The sequence below is a fragment of the Sinohyriopsis cumingii genome, unplaced genomic scaffold, assembly GCF_028554795.1.
Source record: "Sinohyriopsis cumingii isolate HCF-2022 unplaced genomic scaffold, ASM2855479v2 utg000810l, whole genome shotgun sequence".
NCBI classification, from domain to species: domain Eukaryota; kingdom Metazoa; phylum Mollusca; class Bivalvia; order Unionida; family Unionidae; genus Sinohyriopsis; species Sinohyriopsis cumingii.
The window spans coordinates 570,539-596,717 of NW_028315933.1; the positions used below are offsets into that span (position 1 = coordinate 570,539).

General features: G+C 35.2%; 3 protein-coding genes across 22 annotated transcripts in view; 2 read left to right on the forward strand and 1 right to left on the reverse strand.

The window, feature by feature from the left end:
* The window catches only part of LOC149773222 (protein furry-like), a 242,636-nt gene extending 239,206 nt beyond the window's left edge, over positions 1 to 3,430 (forward strand). For all 19 annotated transcript variants that reach the window (XM_089946600.1, XM_089946615.1, XM_089946613.1 and 16 more), the window contains one exon: positions 2,231 to 3,430. In XM_089946600.1, the coding sequence (XP_089802726.1) occupies positions 2,231 to 2,382 (152 nt within the window). In that variant the 3' untranslated portion in view covers positions 2,383 to 3,430. The remainder of the gene's footprint in view (positions 1 to 2,230) is intronic.
* LOC149773223 (uncharacterized) overlaps positions 1 to 13,259 on the forward strand; it is a 54,701-nt gene extending 41,442 nt beyond the window's left edge. Inside the window, exon 2 of the mRNA XM_089946617.1 lies at positions 12,526 to 13,259. The gene's annotated coding sequence lies outside the window, so the exon portion shown is untranslated. The remainder of the gene's footprint in view (positions 1 to 12,525) is intronic.
* A 1,771-nt stretch (positions 13,260 to 15,030) lies between these two features.
* Positions 15,031 to 26,179, reverse strand: part of LOC149773224 (calpain-15-like) — an 83,133-nt gene continuing 71,984 nt past the window's right edge. For both annotated transcript variants that reach the window (XM_089946591.1, XM_089946592.1), the window contains exon 13: positions 15,031 to 24,733. In XM_089946591.1, the coding sequence (XP_089802717.1) occupies positions 24,553 to 24,733 (181 nt within the window). In that variant the 3' untranslated portion in view covers positions 15,031 to 24,552. The remainder of the gene's footprint in view (positions 24,734 to 26,179) is intronic.

The following is a 26,179-nucleotide window of genomic DNA, read 5'->3' on the forward strand; positions in this document are numbered from 1 at the left end:
ACATAAAAACATATGGTCAAATGTGTAATGGCTGCACAGGGAAGCACCTAAAAGTGGTGTTTATAGAGAATAGATAGATGGATGGATAGATAGAACAATAGACAGACATATAAGTAGGAGGGTCCTAAAAGCCAAACAAATGTAGTGGCTTGTCACTTTGAGCAGAAATTTGCTATATGCAGATTAGATACAAACTTTCAAATGAACTGAAAAAATGGTGGTCTTGGTGGATAAGTGGTCACTTTATACAGGTAGTCATTAGATCTTGTGTGTATGAAATGGATAGCATTCTGGAGCTAAAAGTAGATACAGGGCATGAAAATTATTCAGTAAAATCACATAAAGATCTACTTTGAACTGGTGAATTTTGTTTGTCCAAAAAGTTAATAAAAACATTAGAAAAAAAGAAGAAAAAGTGTTAATTGCAATTAGAATTAAATCCTGATCTGTTTAAATCAATGTAAGCCATAATTATGTTTAAGCCAACTTCTGATGGATTTTCTTCATATCCATTTTACACTTTTTAATCAACATTTTTACTGACCAGTCATTTCTATTTACATATGTCCGTCCATCCATCTGTATGTACGTACTTATGTACGCATGCACACACGTACATGCATGCATCTATCCATCCATCCATCCATCCATCCATACATCCACACACACACACAAACACACACACACATATACATACATACCCCTATTAACTCGTCATGCCTATTACCATGGCATTTTGAGCACTTTCAAGCACAGCTGTTATAATATGCCAAGTCTGAATGACCCTTATGTAAACATATATGCAAGAATTTCACATAGCCATCAAATTTACTAGTTGGAAGAAATACATTATTCATAGTAAAAAAAAACAGATCTTAGATTTCCCTTACATGTACATGTTTAAGCAAGTGATCAAATCCAATTCATACTTTATCTGATTCCAATCCCTTTGTTGCATTTTTCATCCATAAAAACACGCTGAGCACAAGGTCAACAAATCATCCACTTCACAGTTTAAACAATTCAAGCATAATTTGTGACATGATGTAAGATAAATAATTATCTGATCGGGGGCGGCCATAAGGGTGTATTATCAAACATACGAGTTTCATTGCAGTTTGTGGGGCCCATTAAGGGTGTATTGTCCAACATATGAGTTTCATTTCAGTGTGGGTTCTTAGATCAATAGTATCAAGGCAAGAAAACTCTACCATTCCTTCAAATTCGTAAAATGTGCTTTCTAGACATGGGGCTTATGATTAGTTTACAGGATTTGGGGTTAACTACAAATGTGCATTGTAGTGTATATCATAAGGATATCATAAATCATATTTAATGAATCTGTTAGAACTCAGGCATACAAAGATCATAATTGAATTTATACATTTAATTTTGACATTTTTTTAATTTAATGTCCTGATTGACAAGGAGTTTGGAGCTTCATTCATGGAGGAAATCTCATTGGCTGAAGATCCTTTACTTTGAAGACCTACAAGGAGAGATCATGTTGATATTGACAAATGTCACATCAATAGCATAACTTGACTTTTGGCACCCATTCCCCAGTGGCTAACTTCTTTCTCATTGAAGACAAAAAGGTATCCCCTACAACAATCAATGGATACCATTTCTTGAGGTTAGACATGATCAGACATCATAGAAGAGATGAAGCTGGCCACAACTAAGAAATCTGTGGTCCAGTTTTGACGTATCAGGACCACATGTTCACTCATTATTCCCAGAATGGAATCACTCCTGGATTTTGACATGAAACTCATCTAAGTTGGAACCACTGTCATCTGCTTCACTTAAGCAACTGTCATTCAAGACTTGTAAATTATGATAATTTCTCCCCCAAAATATGCTTGCTCCTTGAAATACCCAGCATTTCAGTGAATCCATTGATCAGAAATGTAAATCATTCACCATGACCAATGCCACTCACATTGATTACTGATGCAGAAGGTTGAAAGTGAAAAGTATACTGAAACATTTTGGGGTATGTTTTCTAAGTAGTATCAGTAGCATGATAATAGGATGTACCAACCTAGCACACAGGCATTTTTACTTTCTCTGCAACTTTATCTTTACTGTTATTCCATAAGGGTATGTATTTTCTATATTTATGTGTATTTTTCTATTTTTCTATAAGGTACGTAGCATATTCTTTCTGTATTTTGTACCATTAATTATTATTAATTTCAATATTTGTTTTTTTCCCCCACACCAGGCATATTTGTCTTGACTGAATTGGACTTTGATGTTGGACAGTTGTACAGCCTGTTGATGGACATTAATTTTCAACTGCGGAACTGGTCACCTGGCACCCCATCCCCTTCCAGTGTGGAAAATACTGACCGTCCAGACTCCAGTACACTCTGAAGCACTAAACTCCCTCCCCTTGTAGTGTGGCCAATACTTGCCAATTGGATTACTGGACCAGTACATTGTGAAAAACTGTGCCCAGATCTATTACATGTATGTTATGGACATTACTGACCACTTGGGCTCCAGTACACGCTGCGAAGCATTTACCCCCCTCTTTTTAGTGTGGGCAGTTCTGACCAGCTGGGCTTTAGTAAATGCAAGTTAGATTGCTGATGATTCTGTGTATCTGAGAGTTGAAAAATGTTAATATGTGATTGATCATCTGTATACCTTTACATTATGAAGTACATATTCCATCCCCTTTTTTATTAATCATAGAAAAATGTCACCATTTTGTGTCTCACCTGCAATGAATGTTACAAAAGGTGAGACATAAAGGTCACAATACTCATCTGTATATCTGTACATTCATCTGGCATCAAATTGGTTGGTTCTTTTAAATGGCAATATCTTCCCTGATAATCATCTACTCTACCCAGGAATATCACTAGAAGTTGATCTCCACAAAGGTCAAGGTTACATGGAACAGCTGTTTAAATATTAGGTGGGTGGTCAGTGATTAGTTTTGTTACAACTGGCAGTGCTATCTGTTATTGCCTTGTACAAATAGACATTTATCAAATAAATTAGAAAAATGTGAATATATATAGATAGGCATTTCTAACCAGATGCACTAGTGTATATTGCGCATGGATGGGAATGATGGATCCAGCCATCAAAGGTTAAGGTCTTTTTTCATTAGTTTTTCAAAGGTAAATTGTTAGGAGTTGTTTGGAAGGGCTATATTTTCTGTTTCCATACTAACATACATGTACTGTCAGGAGTTGTATGAAAGGGCTATATTTTCTGTTTCCATACATGTATTGTTATCAGATAGGAATGGAGTCTTTACAAGGATAAAGGTTAAAGAGTGAACAGAAAATTAGTCACATGTGATGAAGAAGCCACCCACCCATTTTCTTATTGCCACATTCTTAAAGATGAACAAAACCATTCAGTAAAATTTCATTACTATAGTCTGGTAATAAAATGTTAACTTGTATGTGTGTTTATTTTATTTTAACCTATTTGAAATAATAATACAGCATTACACATTGCTTTAATACAAACCCAAGTATATGGTATCTGGTGGCTGTAATTTCCACCCACTACTTTGTAGTTTCCACCCACTACTTTGTAATTTCCACCCGCTACTTTAAATCTCTATGCTTTGATAGGAGTAAGAATTGTGCATAAAGTATTAATGAAAATGAATGAGAGAATAATAGTTGATGCTAGTATAAAAAAAATTAGATTTTACAAATTGATTCATCATTCAAGTAAATTGTTTTCAAACTTTTTTTAAATAAAAACTCATTTCATTTTATCCATGCATGTTTAATCCCAATGAACAGTAAGCGCAAATGCTAATGACAGCAGATTATCGAGGCTCACACTTCACTATTTTCTGACAAAACCAACTGAATCAATATCATGTCAATCAAGTCTGCTGGTACACACGAACGTTTGTCAGATGAATAATAATTAGATTGTCGAAACGAGTCCAGCTTTCTCAAAGCCAAGGATAATTAGGGCCAACTTTTGACACATCTACATGTGAGTAACAATGATTCCATAGCATGAAACTGCTTGATTGACGAGATCTTATGGTTCATTATTGTTGTGAAGTCTAGTGATTGAAATTCGTACCTAAGGCAGGCTCAACATATGAGTGTTTCAATTGGTTTTCCGTTTAGTGAGGATATTTGCACTTCAGTGGGTTCTAAATGCATCAGATATTGACACTGCCAGCTAATTGCATTGAGCAAGGGGCAGCTGGTCGTTTGTTTGGTTCACATCTTGAATGATGGTATAATCCAGACTGATTGAATCTAAGTTGAATTTTACCAATCTGAAGCCCATGTGTTAAAATTATGGTTGTCAGAAAGTACTGATGGTGCAGTTTTATGGACACCATTTTAAGGAAATGATCATACATGTGTGCTTTAATAACTGATTACTGGTAGTTTGGGGTTGATGGCTGCATTGGCTCCCTTTGAAGCTGAGCACTTGCTTGAATACCAATGCAAGAGATAGATTTCAGTGTGTTTTGATTTGTACTTGTACAACTATTACTACTGCTTTAATTACTGAAGTGAATTACTGAAGTGGCCACCATCTGCTGTCAGCATAGTTTCTTTCTTTCTTTGTGTATTTTAGGTCTTTGTAATCCATGAGATCAACAACAAAATTGACACCCATGAAAAATGTTGTTGATTTGCCTCATCACTGAAAACAGAAAACAAAATCTTCGGATGTCTCAAAGACGGTTCAACAGCATTTCACCAAATTATCATCCCAGCATAAAAACCTTTCAGTTTTGCACAAACGATGATGATTCTTTATTCAATATTGCCATTGTTACTGAATGAAGAAAAACCCTTGATGACTTCTCAAAACCTGTTCAACGTAAGTTAACCGAAATTTCACAGAAAATATTCTGGCCCAAAAATTATACTAATACATCGTCCAAAATATCTGCTATTACCAAACAAATGTTTACAAAAAAATGGAATCATTGGAAAGCATTATACGAGCACAGATTCCTTGATGAGCTACCCTTGCATTTGCCTGTTGAATAGATTTTAGCTCTGTGAGAAATATCAGGCTCAGATGGGTCTCTCGTTTTCAAGTATACACTGGTCAAAATTTTACAGCAGTTACAGAACAAATTCCATTATTGTGCACTCTTTTAATTTAATGTCAAAGACCAGAGTTCATAACTCATGATAATTAGTGTACACTTTGTTAATTTGCACTCCAGTATGTCTTGTCCATTCTTGATATGGTTAGTGTTGACCATTTCTGGCTGTGTGTTATAAATGACAATCGCAGAATGAAGAATTGACTTTGTAAAGTTCCAAATAAATGAACATGTGTATGTGACCAGTTCACTCAGTGATGTCAGTTCTTTGTTTTATTTATATAATTTCCATATCTAAATGTCAGAAAATTGTAATGGGTAGTTTTTGAAAAAAAGACTAAGTTACTATGAAACTTCTCTGATAAGTTGATTCTCTTAGGAAAATTTTAGGAGAAAAAAATAAAACAATCCATTGGATAAGGTATCTTACATTGATGCTGGGAAGTAAAGTATTATTGGTACATGTGTGCAGCATGATGCCACAGTGCTAGACATCACAATAAACTGCCACAGTGCTAGACATCACAATAAACTGCCACAGTGCTAGACATCACAATAAACTGCCACAGTGCTAGATATCACAATAAACTTCCACACTGCAGACATTGTAGGGATATGACTGAAGTATTGTTAAAGCTACATTAGAAATTCAAATCTCACACATACACACACACACAAATGAGAAAGAGATGCATGCTAATTTTTAATTACCGGTACCACTTTCCATAACATCTGATTTGTAAGCATTAACTTAATTCTTCACAGCTTGACTTCAGCACAAAATGTTGGATTTTGTAACACCTTTTTCACTTGAGATGGTTTCATTTTCTACATGTATATGAATGAAAAAACCCACTTTTTGCAGGCCGCTGTGACCCATGTTCCATGTATGGGTAATTAAACCTCAATAAGTTTCATTTAGATTTATTTCCAGTACTAATCTGACACTGCACCCCACATGTATCCAACTGTTATAATCATTATAAAAATGGGTACAATCCTCAGATTTTGATTGGTACTATGTCTCAGGAGAAAGGGAGATTAGAAACTGGGTGGTAGTTCTTTAAATTTTGTATCCCAACTGTATGTTGATGAGTCAATTGAAATTGTGGTGTCAAGCTTATCTCTAATGGTTTGTACTTTGTCACAGAAGAAATTTGCAAACATGGCAACTTTTCGCAACATTTGAACCTGTGTCTGTGGATTTCGTACGTACAATCCTGATGAAGAGTTCACCAAAGTCATGTGAACTTGATCCAATTTCAACATCACTGCTGCTTGAGTGCTTAGATCCAGTATTGCCTTCACTAACTGATGTTATTAATCCCTCTCTCTCATCAGGGGAATTCCCATCATTTTTCAAAACTGCCATTGTAAAGCCTCTGCTGAAGAAACCAACACTAGACCTTAACAATTTAAAGAACTACCACCCAGTTTCTAATCTCCCTTTCATATAAAAAATCTTAGAAAATGTTGTTCTATCCCAGCTTGTATCTCATCTGAATTCAAACAGTCTTTTTGGCAATGTACAATCTGCATATTGCCCTTGCCACAGTACTGAAACTACTCTTCTAAAAGTAGTTAATGACATTCTCTCTGCTTTGGATAGCGGAAAGATTACAGTCCTCACCCTCCTTGATTTGTCTGCAGCATTTGACACAATAGACCATGATATATTACTTCACCATCTCCAACATGTATTTGGCATTCGTGGTACAGCCTTACTGTGGTTCAAGTCCTACTTGGTCAACGGGACACAGATGGTGTCTGCAAATGGAATACACTCCAGCCCAGTTGATCTATGTTGTGTTCCACAGGGGTCTGTTCTTGGACCTGTTCTCTTCATTCTATACACTCAGACACTCTCAAGTGTCATAGATCATCATCCAGTGTCTCACTAGATGTACGCTTATGACACCCAAATATACAAATCTAGCCACCCAGCTGAAGTTGATGCTACCATCCAAGGTGTAGAGAGGTGCATTTCTGATGTGAAATCATGGATGACATGTAACAAGCTGCAGATGAATGATGATAAAACTGAGGCCATTCTCATCACAACACAAAGACTTTCTCATTCACATCCTTTACCTTAAACAACAAATATCAGCAATACCAACATTAAATTCACACAATCAGCATGAAACCTAGGTGTTACTCTGGATAGTACTCTCACTTTGCACCAACATGTCATGAACATATGCAGGGCTACATATCTTGAGCTGAGATGCATCAGCTCCATTCGCAAATATCTTTCAGTTGATGCCACTGAAACACTTGTGTGTTCATTAGTACTTCCAAGACTGGACTATTGTAACTCAATTCTGTCTGGTTCATCTCAATATCTACTCAAGAAACTTCAAAAAGTTCAAAACACAGCTGCTCGAATCATACTTAGAGTACCATGATCAGAGCACACCTCCCTGCTGCTCTGTACCGTACACTGGCTATCCATTCAATCCAGAATCAAACACAAAATTTGTTCTCTGTGCTACGTTTTACTGACGGACTCTAGTCCAACATACCTATCCGACCTCACCCATGTGTACACACCAGCAAGATACTTAGGCTCCTCTACTGACAATCGTATACTCATTATTCCCACTATGAAAACAAAGTCATATGGACAGCGTTCTTTTGCATACCAGGGCCCAGCAACGTGGAATGAATTGCCCACTGAACTTATACACAAACCCACAGTGATCCCGTTCAAGAGGGCTCTCAAAACTAACTTATTTTGACTGTAAGAACAAACTTAAAGACCTAATAATGTTTCCTACCTTAAATATTCTCAGCTTGTTTTTTATGTGTTATAATTTCATGGTGTTTGTTTTTGTAATCATATCATTATATATGTTTTTTATCTTATAGGTATTGTCTAATGTTGTAAAGCGCTTAGAGCTTCTAAAGATTAGGCGCTATGCAAAGTCCTCATTATTATTATTATTATCTTCTGTAATACAGTATGGCAAGATTCTGTCCTGGTTACAAATTTGTAGGTTTTTTAATTCTACAAAATGAGAAAATTACAAATTTTGAGATTTTACAGTAAACAGCAAATAATAGATGTATAGATAGACAATGGGATATGTGAGCAAGTTAACTCTTTGTGTCATATTTTTTGGCAAATATGCATAACAAAATTGATGTCACAGTAATAGGTTTTGCAAAATATTACTGACCTGTTCGTAAAACCTTTTTTTAAACTGGAGGTATCACTTAAAACACTTCCTCCCCAAAACAGTTTTTCCAAAATTGGACATCAGCTCGAGTTGTTCTGTAAAGGACATTTGGTTACAAGTTTTTCCAAAATGGATAATAGCTTGGACTCTAGCTTATGTGTTATTTTATTCAGTTTCAAAACAACCAAGGCAAAAACAAATACACATATTAATATATCTCTATCATCTGCTGTTACAGCCTGAAAAGTCAATGTATATAGATCAGTATTATTATCATTATTATACCTGTAGCATACCATAGAGCTTAGTGTAGTGCTTAAGACTACAGAGAAATCAAGAAAATACATTATAACCCCCAGTATTTTCACATATCTAATTATTAAGCCAAAAATTTATGCTACTTTGATGTAGTAGTTCTTATTTAAAGGTGCAAAAGATGGTTACCTCCACAGCACTGAAACCTTCATACAGCCAAGGGGATGTGGGTGAAAAGGAAGATAGTACATGTATGATGAGTTGTATGCATAATAATTGCCTACAGGCATACAAAGAAGCCAAAAATGATAATGAATGTGGCTGATTGCACAAATAAATAAACAGTATTCTAAACATGTTGTTCAAAATAGTTTCTGTCGAAAGTTGAGTGCATATCACATAAGTAGTCGTTATCTAGTAAATTGGTATAACAAAAATAGCTTAGTGTATGAAAAATTAATAATGTTATTTTATCTTTTAGAAGAGTGACTACTTTCCGGCAAGAAGCATTACATTGAGTATATTGAGTTATTTGTTCCATGATATAAAACTGTGTAACATCAGATACTTCTTGTCCTTTTTTGACCAATATATGAGCCAGACATTACCCAAAGCCCTTTACCATGCTGCTTGAATGACAGTGATTTTGGATTAACAAATTGTGAGTTAATGTGAGATACTGATTTAGTTGCCAATGATGAAAAGTGCACTAGCTAACTTAACAGAAAATCTGTAACCACAGATTAGTAAATATTGTGCTTTAGAAGTAGTCTTAGTGAGATATAAAACCTATCCTTTCAATATTGTTCTTGTTATGCTAACACTACAGCAGCAGCATGGGTTTTCCCGGGTTCTTCCTTCACCATTAATACTGGCCACCATGTATAGCCTATTGTGTGTTGCAAAATGGCGTTAAACCCCACAACAACAACAACAACAGCGTGGGGGTGGGGAGGGGTGTTCACCACAGTCTAGGTAATTTGAACAGAACAAAGTGTAATCAAAATAGAAGTTCATAGCATAAGAAGTTTATGCACCCAAGCTCCAACATCATACAATCTACTTACTATACATGCATTTCTCATGTCTGAAGGTCATGTTTGAAACATGCTCACATTCCAAAATGTGTCTTTACACTATGCAACAGTTTTGAAAAATAGTGTCTTTTGAACACGTTCATGCATTTCAAAATAGTTGCCACCAGGATTGTTTTGGGGGTATTCTGCTAGCCTTGAATCCATGTGTCAGCTGCTATAGGTGGCTAGCCATAGTCTGAGTTTCCTCTGACCCTTGCCACCCCATTTTTGATACTAGGACATTTATGTTTGGGTGTAGGGTCTTATACCTTCCGAATATATTTCATACACATTTTAAAGAATTGTAACATATTTACCTTTATATTTAATTTTTACTACTAAATGTTTATGTTAATTGGGAAGAATTTATCTTCATCAAGTTTCTGGCAATTCTTAATCTTTACATTTTTAGAACTTAACCTTAATGCGGCACCACACAGCTGCCATGACATTAAACCTATACATACTTAGGTCCCAAACTATGGTCAAAATGGAGAATATGCTATGAAATTGAAAATTAAAGTGCTGCTTATTTATTTTATAAAGCATTGTTATAAACAAGAGACCAAAGTTGGCCTGATATTGCTCAATTTTGTGGCTGATGGTTTATGAATACAAAATGACACACATTTTGAAATTGTAGAGGGGAAAGAAAAACAAACAAAAATTTCAGCACATAATTGCTACATTGTCAATTAATGTAGGTGTCATTTACTTTCTTTTCTAAACCATATATACAGGACCATTTGCTCCACCTTAAAAGGACAAGTCATTTATTCAACCAACACTGAAATATTTCCCTGCCCCTAGGGACTTGGCCCAAATTCATTAAGTTAGAAGCTGTTCATAGCCCCACTCTTAAAGGATATACACTTACTGGACATTATATGGGGAGTTAATCTTAGATTACTGGGTTTCTCCATATTTTTTTTTTGCAACCCCTTCACCCCCCAAATCATAACTTAGAAACCATTGAGATCCAAACCCAAGGAAACTGTAGTGGCACAGTTGTTGAGGCACTGAAGTCTTGACCAGAAGATAGATCTCACTCATCCAGAATCTTCATGATTTTTGTAGTTGTAGAGTTTAACGCCATTTTTCAGCACACGATAGGCTATACATGGTGGCCAGTATTAATGGTGAAGGCAGAACCCGGGAAAACCCCCGGAAAAAACCACCTACCCACGAGAAGCTACTGGCAAGCTTTATCACATACCCATATTGGCTGAATCTGAGACTCGAACTCACGCAGACAGGTGAGATGGCAGTGATCCGTAATGGAGAGCGCTTTAGACCACTCGGCCACTTGAGGCCCTGAATCTTCATGATACAAACTTACGTACAAAAATATGGTCTCAAGTGTTAACAAGCTCACTTGAGATCTTGATAATATAATCTTACATGCTAAATGTGATTAAAAAAGAAAATCTCATCAGAAATGTGACCTCTACAATCTTGATAATCTCAGCCAATCAGATGCCCCACCAACTCATTAATATTTGTCAACATCATTCATAATCAGACTCATTGGTGGATTTGATAATATAACCTTGCAAACCATGCTGATAAAAATTTGATGAGATATATGGTCTCTACTGCGTGTGGATGTCACTCATAATCCACTCACTCAAGAGCTTGATGATATAAACTTTTATGCCAAATGCCTAATTAATATGTGTAGATGTCGCTGATAATAAAACTCAACATATATCTTAATGATATAAATCTACATTAATAAATTGACTAAGATTTGACCAGAAATATGGGAGTGTCAAGAAGATTACACGATCATATGCATTATCACATTGTTAATGCAGTATGCGTGGCTGTCATTGCTAATCAAACTCACCTGAGCTGTTTAGTAATTAAGCTTATATATCAATGTGATCAAAATCTGAGCCGAAATATTCCCATTATAGTCTCCACAGTCAGCCAATTAGATGCAAGATCACCTAATTAAAATGTGTATATCTCGCTCATTATTAAGCCTGTCTCAGATCTTATACGACTCATTCAGTGTTCTTTCTAAATAGGATCAGAAATACATACTCCCGAGTGTTTACAAACTTGGCCAATTAGATGCAAGATAAGCCAATTAATGACAGCATTTCACACAATATCGAACTTCTCTGAGATCATGCATAGTCGCAAGCCCCAGTCAATAATCAGCTACACTCCTCTATCACGCATGGCTGTCTATGCAGAGATTTCCTTGTTTCTGATGAGTACACATAAGGATAAATACGTTGTCAACAACAATGTAAAATAGGTCTTTTACACATCAGTCATAGTGCCTGTTTTATTGCTGAATAAGCGACATTTCTTGGAAGAGAAACTTAGATTGACTCATTCAAAGAGCGCATAAAGTCATGTTGGGTCACAATGGCTCTAAAAGCCTGCTTCAAATTTAAGAAAATGCTACCCTTTGATATTTAAATCTCATATGAATTAAATACATTTTTGAATTGCGTGGTGAAATTGGTAAATTTCTATGTAAATTTCATTTAATCATCTCATTTTCTAATAAGAATGCAGTGGCAATCCAAACCCACGAACCATGCTGTTGCTCCCCATCCACCAACCCATATGTTTTAAACATCCATGGTGCTCTATATATATACATATATATATATATATATATATATATATATATATATATATATATATATATATATATATATATACACACACACACACACACGTATATATATATATATATATATATATATATATATATATATATATATATATATATATATATATATATATATATATATATATATTTATTTATTTAAAGTCTAATTAGTCTAATATGAAATGAGTGGTTTCTGCAGTCAGTTTTGTTCATGACTGCATACTTTCACCAAGCTTCTGTGTAACAAAGACCCATTGGTCCATCAGTACCATAGTCAACCATGTCCTTTGATTGCCTACATAGAAGACTATTAAACACAGTCAGGTATATAATGTGCCATTTATGGGACTCTTGTTTGTACTTACAGAGCATGAATGTGCAAGTACATGTATCTTCACTTGTTATTTATGAAATGACTTTGTATATTTGATGTGATTTGTTGTCTCCATTTAGAATCCCATTATGTTTTAGATTATGTAAATTAGTGCTGGAATTTCTTAACAAGAAACAAACATTTGGGAAGTAATAAAAATTATACTTTTTTTGGTAAGTGCATTAATATGTTCTTCATGTACATGAGCATGTCATCTCTTTTCAGCATCTATAGAGTTACAATTAGGGTAATAAAGAAACCTTTGTGAGATATCAAGGTCAATGATTATGGCAATGACAAGTGTAATCTGAAAACTGTGGCTTTCTACATAGTAAATTTCATTCAAAACCTTATATCTTGACCAAAGGTCAAGCTGACTGAGACCCATTAGTCAATTATTACCATAGTCAACCATGTCCTTTTCTTGCCTACACAGATGACTATTTAACACAGGCAGGTGTTTAATGTGCCTTCATGGGACTCTTGTTTTTACTCATTGAGCATGAAGGTGCATGTACCTGTATCTTTCCTTGACATTTATGAAATGACTTCAAATATTTGATGTGATTTGTTGTCTCCAGTTAGAATTCTATTATCCTTTAGATTATGTATTTCCTCCATCTTTAAGAAATTAAATATGTGTAAATAAAACTTTGCTGTTTGGATATATGCTTGTCCGAGTGAAATCATATCTTCATATGTCTTGTAATTTTATGTGTCAATAAATCACTGAGATGCATGCTAATTAAGTGAAATATGACAGACGCTCAAACAGTGTGCATAAAGAATTTTGTGCTGGATATAATACATACCAAACATTTGTCTAAATGATAGTCAATCAAACTGATGGAATCTAAAGCATGCAATATTGAGTATTAAATGAGACAGAATGTGTCCACATTATCTTTTGTGTGACATTAAAACAATATCTTCTGCGTGTCTACCACACATCATTGTGATGTCATACAGACTGCATATTTACCCATGTGATCAAATTGGCCAATCAGATTACTAGTGAAATTTCTTTCCAATGACAAAGCCCTGATCTGCTCCAACTTTGGTGAAGCCGTGTTGACAGTGTCATATTGACTGGACTCAAGTTGGGACAGGATACTGGTCAAACTCAGCAGGAACTATTAGCCTGCATTACACTTGTGGATAATCTTTAACATTCAGTGGAATAAAATGACAGCTCAGAAATTGCATATACAGAAGTTTCAAATTTGCAGCTCGACTTGGAACTGTTAAAAATGGCATCCTTTATAGACGATTTGGCTCCTTGCAGTGGCTTGAAATGTGGACTTTCGTGATGTTAGGTTATTCAAACATTTCAATTCCATGCTCTGCTCACAGCTTGACATGGACCTTTCTACTTCAGATCTTGTCTTTATACAAGATCATGTTATTTTCAGTAGTTTGAAATGTGCACTTTGTGATGTTAGGTTATGCAAACATCGCTATTATATGCAATGCTCAATTTCATCATCACATATATAAAAAGAAAAACTGTGTTATGTAGCTGTTTGGTGTATAAATAATACATTGACAGATTAATAATAATGCTTGTATATTGGTTTGCCGTGTGCAAATATTAACCATAGCAAGATCTTCTGGTTGAAACTGTTCCCGAATGTATTGGCAAATGTTCACACGTCAAATGGTGTATTAATGTTCAGTATCTGCTTGGCCAGTACATTTCTACACATTAAACTATCTAGTTTCTCAGAAATATTTCAAGTCATCATCTGTTGTAATTCTACTTATGAACGATTTGAGATGAGAAACTTTTACACCGCTAAGTATTCCACCATCTTCTGTCTTTAGAATATGGCAAGAGTTTGGCAAATATGTATGACAAAATTAATATCACAGTGATAGGTTAAAAAAAAAATTCACCTGTTCATGAAAATAATTTTACTAAACTTGAGGTATCACTTAAAACACTTTCTCCCTTATCAGTTTTTTCAAAATGGACATAAGCCTACAAGTTTGTTTGTAAATGGACATTAGCTTTTGAGTTTTCAATAAAGAACAGTAGCTAAGGAGTTTTTCCAAAGAAACATTAGCTTATGAACTTTTTCAAACATGACATTAGCTTATGAACTTTTTCAAACAGAACATTAGCTTATGAAGTTTTTCAAACAGGACATTAGCTAATGAAGTTTTTCAACAGGACATTAGCTTATGAAGTTTTCCAAACAGGACATTAGCTTATGAAGTTTTTCAAACAGGACATTAGCTTATGAAGTTCTCCAAAAAGTCCTCAGCTTAAGAGTTTTCCAAATAAGGGAATTCACTTAGGAATGTTTCCAAAATGAACACTAGCTTCTGTTATTTTCCAAAAAGGACATTAAACTTTGCATAACAGTTTTTCCAAAAACGTCGTTATCTTAGGATCTTTTACAAAAAGACACTAGCTTAAAGCAAAAACCCGACGCTTTCTTATGAAAATAGATTTATTCATTTTCAAAACAACCAAGGCAAAAACAAATACACATATTAATATATCTATTATCTGTTAATACAACCTCAAAAGTCAATGTATATAGATCAGTATTATTATTATCATTGTACCTATTAATAATATAATAACATACTTCAATAATATTAATCCCCCTTATTTCACTATTAGCTGGGATTGTGCTGGCTTTAAAAAAGTTGTCGGCAAAAAAATTGCCAACTTCAATAATTTATCGCCAATTTTTAAAAAATGTCACCATTTTCAAAATACAGTACTATCTGTTTATCTCAACATCCTCAGACCAAGGTAATATTGTCTACATAAGTGGGTGTTTAGATGGGGGGGTGGCTGAAAATAAATTGAAATTTTGCATACAAGTGAAATTTTTAAGAGATGACCTGTCATCAGTGGCTAGGATTTACGCAGAGAGAAAAAAATGAAATTTTGGATTAAGTGAAGACAACTAGTCTGAAATACACTTGAATATTAACAACTTACATTTGTGGAGTATACTCCACCACGTGTTAAATAATATACAAGCATATGAAAAATCTATGAATTCGAGTAATCGATCATATGTTAGAAAATTCATGTATCAGTCAAATCCCGTTAGAAAACACAACTAAAATGTATATATATAAAATGTCCTTGTTTGACCGATATCCGATTGTCAACAAATATATTTCCAAAATTAATTCAGATATTTATTCTCCTAGTAGCACATGGCTGTATAGTTGTTTATATGCTACACGTATCCTCATTTGTTCTATATCCAATTGTCAACAAACACATTGCATGAAACAATTTACTGATATTCATCGTCCTAGTAGCTAGCATATGGCTGTATAGTTGTTTACATGCTACATGTACATGTACTTAAATTGGCCTAGATTTTGGTCAGCCAGAGACAACTACCCCTTTACCTCATGCAAGTGCCTTTTGATGCCTGTACTCCATTCGCATGGAAGTGCCTTTTGATGCCTCTACTCCATTTGCATGGAAGTGCCTTTTGACGCCTATACTCCATTCGCATGGAAGTGCCTTTTGATGCCTCTACTCCATTCGCATGGAAGTGCCTTTTGACGCCTATACTCCATTCACATGGAAGCACCTTTTGATGCCTGTACTCCATTCGCATGGAAGTGCCTTTTGATGCCTGTACTCCATTCGCATGGAAGTGCCTTTTGACGCCTATACTCCATTCGCATGGAAGTGCCTTTTGATGCCTCTACTCCATTCGCATGGAAGTGCCTTTTGATGCCTCTACTCCATTCGCATGGAAGCGCCTTTTGATGCCTCTACTCCATTCGCATGGAAGTGCCTTTTGATGCCTGTACTCCATTCGCATGGAAGCACCTTTTGATGCCTGTACTCCATTCGCATGGAAGTGCCTTTTGATGCCTGTACTCCATTCGCATGGAAATGCATTTTGATGCCTGTACTCCATTCGCATGGAAGCGCCTTTTGATGCCTGTACTCCATTCGCATGGAAGTGCCTTTTGATGCCTGTACTCCATTCGCATGGAAGCGCCTTTTGATGCCTGTACTCCATTCGCATGGAAGTGCCTTTTGATGCCTGTACTCCATTCGCATGGAAGCGCCTTTTGATGCCTGTACTCCATTCGCATGGAAGTGCCTTTTGATGCCTGTACTCCATTCGCATGGAAGTGCCTTTTGATGCCTCTACTCCATTCGCATGGAAGTGCCTTTTGATGCCTCTACTCCATTCGCATGGAAGCGCCTTTTGATGCCTGTACTCCATTCACATGGAAGTGCCTTTTTGATGCCTGTACTCCATTCGCATGGAAGCGCCTTTTGATGCCTCTACTCCATTCGCATGGAAGTGCCTTTTGATGCCTGTACTCCATTCGCATGGAAGTGCCTTTTGATGCCTGTACTCCATTCGCATGGAAGCGCCTTTTGATGCCTCTACTCCATTCACATGGAAGTGCCTTTTGACGCCTATACTCCATTCGCATGGAAGCGCCTTTTGACGTCTGCTGTAAACATCAGCCATTTTAAGTGGATTTTCATAGCGCCACCTTCAGAGGAAACCCCCCATTAGATATTACATTCATTTCTGCAAATGACAATTATGTCAGATCGCATTGTCACTGTTTATGCTCTGGTCGAAATCTGCTATTTAAAGTAACTGGGTCGTAATCTCCACTCTCCAAAATGGAGGTCGCGGATTTCATTCAATACTTACAAAGTTTTCACGATTAGAATCACAACTATGAAAGCTTCAATAAATTAGGTAAAGGCTCTGATATTGACGTAGGCAGCAATTAGTTTTTATAAATTATCAAATTCAGATGATTTAGTGACGTTGACGTGGACAAAAAACTTGTAAATTTCGAGTATGAGAAATGGCAGCTACGGTTGGTCATGTGGCTTCACTGACTTGACAGTGAACGAGTTCTCTCAAGACTTTAAAGCACATAAAAAATTCTTCTGTGAAAAATAATTACACAGCTATAACAATCAGACTTTACTCTATAACAATTGGACTTTACTCTTAAATTTTTCCACACATAATAGATGTGTACCAAAAATCTAAAATGGTTAAAATTGCTGTTAAATGTAACATAAGCTACATTGCTTAACATTTAACAGGCAGGCCTATGCATATGGAGTTGAATAGGTAACAGGTGTTCTATTTATAGTGAACTGCACTGGGTAACTTTGCTCTATGAGGTAAAGGGCTACTATGATGCTGAGACTACCAAGGGGATGATGCTATTCATAAGGGAATGAAAACGTGAACAAATTAAAATGTTTTAACATTCTTGCGAGATGTCCCACCTTCACTTAACTCGACGGCCAGATATCTTTTGTTTGAAAATATTGGAACTTTAATTGGGGTATTCAACTGCCATTTGTAGCAATCGTAAGCACAAACGTTTTTGTTGCAAACAGGAAACTTTCACAGTGCAATAAATATGTTCCAATCACTATGAAAAATGAAACAATACTTTTATTTATTGCTGACTTTCTGTGATCAAAGGTCCTTTGCTTGCTTTGATGAAGGTTCGTGTTTTATTGAAGGTGCCACTAAAGGCGCTCTTTGGAGGACCAAACAAATGCCCATTTGTTATTGCTGCAGCAAAATCAAATAATTGTAGAATTTCAGTAAAACTATTTTTTCGGGTACATTTTTCTGGTAGATTGTAGTCATTCCCATTCCCAATTTCAGGGGTGGTCGATTGTAGCTACTCAAGTAGCATGACTATTTGGGTTATATTACGGCACAGAATACTAAGGCCAGACATCAGCATAAGTGAATTATGATATAACAATGCCATGTTAGGGTGGTTTGTCAATATGAACAAAGGATTTGTTTCTGTAACAATAGATTCCAGTGTAATTTTATATCCAAGTTTGCGGTTTTCTGTCATGGTGCCTTTGAATTTCTCCACTCCAAACCCAAGACTGTATACACAATTTTTAACAGCCAAAAATGTTGTCACCAGAAAAGATCACCAGATAGTATATTTTGTTGCCGATAAGGGAAAAAAATTACAATTTGCGACAGTGGCGAATCCCAGCGCGATCCCTGCTATTAGCCATCAGTTAGTATGTTAACAAATTAGCTGTACTGTGAGCATGTCCAGTACTTATCATATACTGTAAGCATGTCCAGTACTTATCATATACTGTAAGCATGTACAGTACTTATCATATACTGTAAGCATGTCCAGTACTTATCATACACTGTAAGCATGTACAGTACTTATCATATACTGTAAGCATGTACAGTACTTATCATATACTGTAAGCATGTCCAGTACTTATCATACACTGTAAGCATGTACAATACTTGTCATACACTGTAAGCATGTCCAGTACTTATCATATACTGTAAGTATGTACAGTACTTATCATATACTGTAAGTATGTACAGTACTTATCATATAATCATATACTCTAAGTATGTACAGTACTTATCATATACTCTAAGTATGTACAGTACTTATCATATCCTGTATGTACAGTACTTATCATATACTGTAAGTATGTACAGTACTTATCATATACGGTAAGCATGTACAGTACTTATCATATACTGTAAGCATGTCCAGTACTTAGCAACTGACCTATTCCAAATTATAAATTTATCATGGACAAGTAGCAAAAAACAGGGAGACCACAAGAACTTTACGAGAAATTCAATCAAAAATTTCAAAAAAATATAAAATTTAAAATCTCAGATTATGCTGTGCAAGAACTTAATTTTGTGACATCCAGGTGCTGATATATATATATATATATATATATATATATATATATATATATATATATATATATATATTAGTTTTCCTTTGATCAAACTACATTTATCTTGATATGCTAAAATGATAATCAATCACTAGTGTAAAAGTCAATGGTTGCAACTTGATTCAGTGTCTTACATATCACAAATTACAGGATATGATATCACAAGTTACAAGATACATATCACAAGTTACAGGATACATATCACAAGTTACAGGGTTTGACATTTCACAAGTTACAGGATCTGACAATCATTTTCACTGACAGAAAGTATAGATTTTTAAAAAAAAATCAATCAAAGGTAATTCATAAATTCAACAATGAAGGAAAAAAATGCAAAAATGTATATTTCAATGCAACTGCAGAAATTTAAACTTTACAGGTGTGGCAACCCTACCAAAATAACAAGCAGCCTGACTACGGCCCTAAACATCATGTGGTTTGAGAAAATAACTGGTGTAGCACTGTTTAGGATACACTGTCCAAAAATGCTGAGCCTTTTGCAGATGGTCTATTCAAAACTATGTGCAAAACACTTCTATCTTCTTAATTCAATCAATTCAGATTTTGATAAATTCCATTTAATCTATTTAACCTAATACACAGAAATGAATAGACCAAAGAAAGCTGTCAGTTATCTCATGGTCTTATCAGATCAGAAATAAACCCTGAAAATATCCTATCAAAAATAAAGTTGTATGATTTGCAAGCTGAACTAAAAAGAAACATAGAAAGAAAATATATAAACCCACCCAGTAATTGTTATCATTTAACAGTATTAGGTCTTCAGTATACTTAATGCTAAAGTTGCAGAGTTCCACAAAAACAAGCATATCTAATGAAGTTTATATAGAAGAACCTGTCTTGAAAGACCACCCCTTCTGCCAAAAAATAATGGTCTCTCAAGAAAGGTGGTCTCTCATGACAGGTCATAACATTATAATAACCAATAAATCTGTTTAAGGAGAACCTGGTCTCTCATGACAGGTGACCTTTCATAGCAGTGGTCTCACAAGAAGGTTTTACTGTATTCAGTCTGATTAAAATGTATAGTAGCTATATGTGTAAATTTATATAAATTTCAGATCTTGTTCATTTGAGTTCCAGACAATATTTTTTCTTTTACTAAAATTCTAGATATGTTTGTTACGCTGATACAGATTGTATACTTCCTCCTGTAGGATAATGCACCCAAGGGGAATCATAGTAGCTTGGCAGAGCATCAGACTTGTAATCCATGACATGCCAAATAAAGTGTTGGAGCTAAATAAAGTAATTAGTGCCATTAAAAACCAAACAACCAATTCTGCAATTATATAATAATTAAAAAAATTAAATAAACATTCTATTGCAAGCCTGAAGGAGCCATTTCAAAATCAGCAGTGTCACATCTCAATCAGATGAGTCATATCCCAAACAGATGAGTCATCCCATTCAGCTGAGTCATATACCAATCAGGTGAGTTGTATACCAATCAGCTGAGTCATATCCCAATCATCCAAGTCATAACCCAATCAGCCAAGTCATATCCCAATAAGCCGAGTCATATCCCAATCAGCTGAGTTATCCCAATCAGCCAAGTCATATCCCAATAAGCCAAGTTATATTCCAATAAATCAAGTCATATACCAAAAAGCCGAGTCATATCCTAATAAGCTGAGTCATCCCAATAAACCAAGTCATGTCCCAATAAGCTGAGTCATATCCCAATAAACCAAGTCATATACCAAAAAGCTGTCATATCCAAATAAACCAAGTCATATCCCAATCATCCAAGTCATAACCCAATCAGCCAAGTCATATCCCAATAAGCCGAGTCATATCCCAATCAGCCAAGTCATACCCCCAAAAGCTGAGTAATATCCCAATAAGCTGAGTCATATCCCAATAAACCAAGTCATATCCCAGTAAGCAAAGTCATATCCTAATAAGCTGAGTTATCCCAATAAACCAAGTCATATCCCAATAAGCTGAGTCATATCCCAATAAACCAAGTCATATACCAAAAAGCTGTCATATCCAAATAAACCAAGTCATATCCCAATCATCCAAGTCATATCCCAATCAGCCAAGTCATATCCCCAAAAGCTGAGTAATATCCCAATAAGATGAGTCATATCCCAATAAACCAAGTCATATCCCAATAAGCTGAGTCGTATCCTAATAAGCTGAGTCATCCCAATAAACCAAGTCATATCCCAATAAGCTGAGTCATATCCCAATAAACCAAGTCATATACCAAAAAGCTGCCATATCCAAATAAACCAAGTCATATACCAATAAGCCAAGTCATATCTCAATCAGACAAGTCACATCCCAATCAGCCAAGTCATATCCCACACAAGTTACATCCCAATCAGTAGAGTCATCCCAATCAGTCATATCTCAGTCAGCAGAGTCATATCCCAATCAGACAAGTCATCCCAATCAGTGGAGTCACATCCCAATGAGCCAAGTCACATCCCAATCAGCTGAGTCACATCCCAATAAACCAAGTCATATCCCAATAAGCCAAGTCACATCCCAATCAGCTGAGTCACATCCCAATAAACCAAGTCATATCCCAATAAGCCAAGTCATATACCAATAAGCTGAGTCATATCCCAATCAGCCAAGTCATATCCCAATCAACCAAGTCATATCCCAATCAAAGTCTTCATATTCAAATTAAACATGGTGCCATCTCATTATTCTAATGATGTGTTTGTCACTGTATCACATAGGCCAATAAATTTTTTTCACAATTTTGGGAAAGCCCTGTTCAGGTTTCACAAGGAAATGTCATGGGTTTTTTTAACAGAGTGTCATATAGTAGAAATCTCACAGAGCCAGGGGAAAGATCTGAATGATACTAATCTGGGTCAAAATTCTTTATGCTGGGTGTATGCTGTTCACAAATACACAGAAAAATACAGCATTTACCAAGCTAAAATGTAGCTTTTTGTCGGATCAAACAAGTTTTAATTATGAAAAGAAGGACAATATTGGGACTACAGGAGGTTGACTAAGGTATTGCACAGGAATCATCTTTTAGAATTTTGTGAATTGTATCAGTAGAAAAGTATGCAATTAAAAACAGTTTCAGCAATCAAGATATGATTTCATCATGGCACAAAAAAAACCATGTAAATCCAATAATTGCACAAAATGTAAGGATGCAAATACATGTATAAACAGGAAATTTCAAGGAAGTATATGTCTCACCTACTCTCGTGCCTGATAAATATTTTTTTAAAATTTACAAATGATTTTTACCATGCATGAGAGTCAGAAAATAGATGTGAAAGGACTGTATTTACTAACTTTTCATGTCCAAGTACCATGGCAATCTGTTATGACCACAAAGAAAAATAATAACAAACAACCTAATGAAGAATTTTAAATTGACCTTGCCCAAAGGTCAGTGGGAGGATAGGGGTGCACTGATATGAATATGCAGTGGTTATTAATTTCATAGTCCAAGTATGTCAGCTATCCTTCCCAGGGTATGGGACTTAAGACCATAAAGCAAAACTTTAACTACAAACTTAACTGAGATTTAAAAATTACTTTGACGTTACCTTATGGTAAGAGAGGGTGGATGGACCTGAAAAAGCAGAGCTTTCTGATTTGTCAGTCAAAGTATGACAACTATCCCTCTCAGGTAAATATGGACATAAGTACGCAGGTGGAATCAAAGAAATTTTCAACATGGGGTCCATCCCAAGATATCTGGACCCATTCAACCTTAATTTCAGAAACATTTGGTAAGTTCATGGTATTATGTAAATCTAAGAATTTGGGGTGGGTAAGCTCTGGAGTGGGGTCTCTGAGGGCTTGACTGACAAGAAGACACATTACAATCAACACTGGAAGTAGAAGGCCCTAGTTCGGCCTAGACAGAAAATGGAATAATTACCATCACTAGCTTTCATTACACTAGTATTTCACTGAAATCTATACAAAATTGTTTTCTGGGACTGATTTTCCAAAAACTGCTCGTTATGGATGTGCTGTATTTAGTGGGTGTAATACTGTATCATAAATGAAAGTATTTGAGACATGGACATGCTGCTGTTCATACCAAGCAGCTATTTTTATCCACCAATTAATTTTGTGGACAACAAAACTGAATAAAAATTTTTATAAAAAAGTTAAATATGCATGTTATATTTGGCAGCATATTTGCAAAATAACACTCTGAACACATCTACAGTATAAAAAGTTTTGAAAATTCTTAAAGATTTAAAGGTTTAGATAATTCCTAAAGGCTGACTATTTTAACTTAATGCTGATAAAATTATGTAATATCAAAATGTTTGAACTTTAAATTTCAATAGAGTTGCATACTTAAAAAAGGTTTCAGCAAGACTAGGTTTGTTCTCCAGATATGATTTTTGGGAAGTGGACAAGTTGATATATTGTATTTTTCTTGTTGCCCTTGGACAGATATGATTTTTGGGAAGTGGACAAGTTGATATATTGTATTTTTGTTGTTGCCCTTGGACAGATATGATTTTTGGGAAGTGGACAAGTTAATATATTGTATTTTTGTTGTTGCCCTTGGACAGCCTTTACATTTCTGAGCATACATTTCCCATAATCGTATTTTGGCTGACAAATAAAGTTCCTCTCACAACAACCCAGTGTAGTATTGTGAATTCATTAATTTTTGCTGGTATTAATATTTGTGGTTTTGGAAAAAATTATTTTTTTCAATTAGTACTTAAATTCATGGATTGGAGAAGGGGTCCTTTTGTTTCTTAACATGGGCCTTAGTTTGGTTTTTGAATTCATGCTTTTTAGCAACCATAAACCTATTAAAAACACAGATAGTTCATAAATTCCATGAGCAATCAATAATTTTTATGATAATACAGCTCCGAAATGCTGTTCTGATTTTTTGTTTTATTTCTACACATCTGTGATGAGTTAATAAAGGTCTTTTTTGAGATTAAAATCTCCCCTAAAGGATGAGATGTTCAGTAATAATAAAGAATTACCGATGCGGAAAAAAGCCTGTTCACAAAAACATTGGTCAAAAAAGTTTGCTATTGATGTATGAATAAACTGAAGAATAACTTAATAGTTGGATATGTCGTTCAAAAGGGCAAGTATAATTGGTACTTGTCCCAATGACAAGTATATTAGAAATAAATGTCCAGCTTGGTTATTTGCTGACTGTGCCTTGTAACGTCTATATTTTAACATGCACTTCATTATCTATCCTTCTGCCATATCCATATCAGAGCGGCCTAGGTTTGTGTAGTCCAGCAGTGTATGGAGTAAGTGGAGGCTCGTGAAGGACTCCAGGGGGAGCCCAATCTCCAAGTCCTCTTCCATGTGAATTAACTCTGTTTATAATTCTTCTGGACAAGTGGTATGCTGATGTTCTCTCCAACTGTGTTAGGACCATTATGACTTGTCTGAAAGGTGACAAACATTTTAAAAGGTTACAATTCATTGACTTGGTCATCTGTAGTTAAGTGATAGAAAGTTATCTGAGTTATTAATAAACAGACCAAATTAACATTGATTTATCTCCCCTGAAAGGTGTATGGTAACTATGCATAACATGAAGTACTGAAGGAAACAGTAAAACACAGATATTTTAATATCAATTATTATCTGATTAATAACAGGTAAAAAATATAATTCAGTTTTTCCTAAAATTATATTTGGAAGGATGACTTAAAAAAACACGACTGAAATTAATACCAATCAGAATTAGCATTTATAGTGTTTTCACTTTTAGATATTGTGTGCAAGACCAAAGTAGAATGAGATGATCTTGTGAGCCCCAATTACTTCAGTTGAGACCATAATATTCAATAGTATTATAATTTACAAATCATACATCTTCTTCATCTTAAATAAAAAATTGTATTAAAATTACTTTGCCCAATATTAAAGATACACAAACTATTCTTGAAAAGAAAAATTCTTGAAATGAACCTTCCATTTGCACATAAATACATTGTATGATATGCCAGTGTTTACTTACACTTGCATCACTCTTGTAATGTGACATCATGTTAAGTAGCAACAAACTCAGTAGGTCTTGAATAGCACCCAATAAGTGCTAAACAATATCTAACAGGAGGAAAATATACTGGAGCTTTTACACAGGCACAAGATGAGGAATGTATACTTTATGATTCCACATACTGCATTTACACAGGCACAATATGAGGAATGTATACTTTATGATTCCACATACTGCATTTACAGAGGCACAATAAAAGGAATGTATACTGTATGATTCCACATACTGCATTTACACAGGCACAAGATGAGGAATCTATACTGTATGATTCCACATACTGCATTTACACAGGCACAAGATGAGGAATCTATACTGTATGATTCCACATACTGCATTTACACAAGCACAATATGAGGAATATATACTGTATGATTCCACATACTGCATTTACACAGGCACAATAAGAGGAATGTATACTGTATGATTTCACATACTGCATTTACACAGGCACAATATGAGGAATGTATACTTATGATTCCACATACTGCATTTACACAAGCACAATATGAGGAATGTATACTGTATGATTCCACATACTGCATTTACACAGGCACAAGATGAGGAATGTATACTGTATGATTCCACATATTGCATTTACACAAGCACATTAACAGGAATGTATACTGGATCATTCTAAACATTGCATTCATATAGGCACAAGAAGAGATATGTATACCATAACATTCAACACATGCATTTACACAGGCACAGAGGAATGTATACTGGATCATTCTATGCATTGCATTTACACAGCCACAAGAAGAGGAATGTAGTCTGGATCATTCAATACATTACATTTACACAGGCACATTAACAGGAATGTATA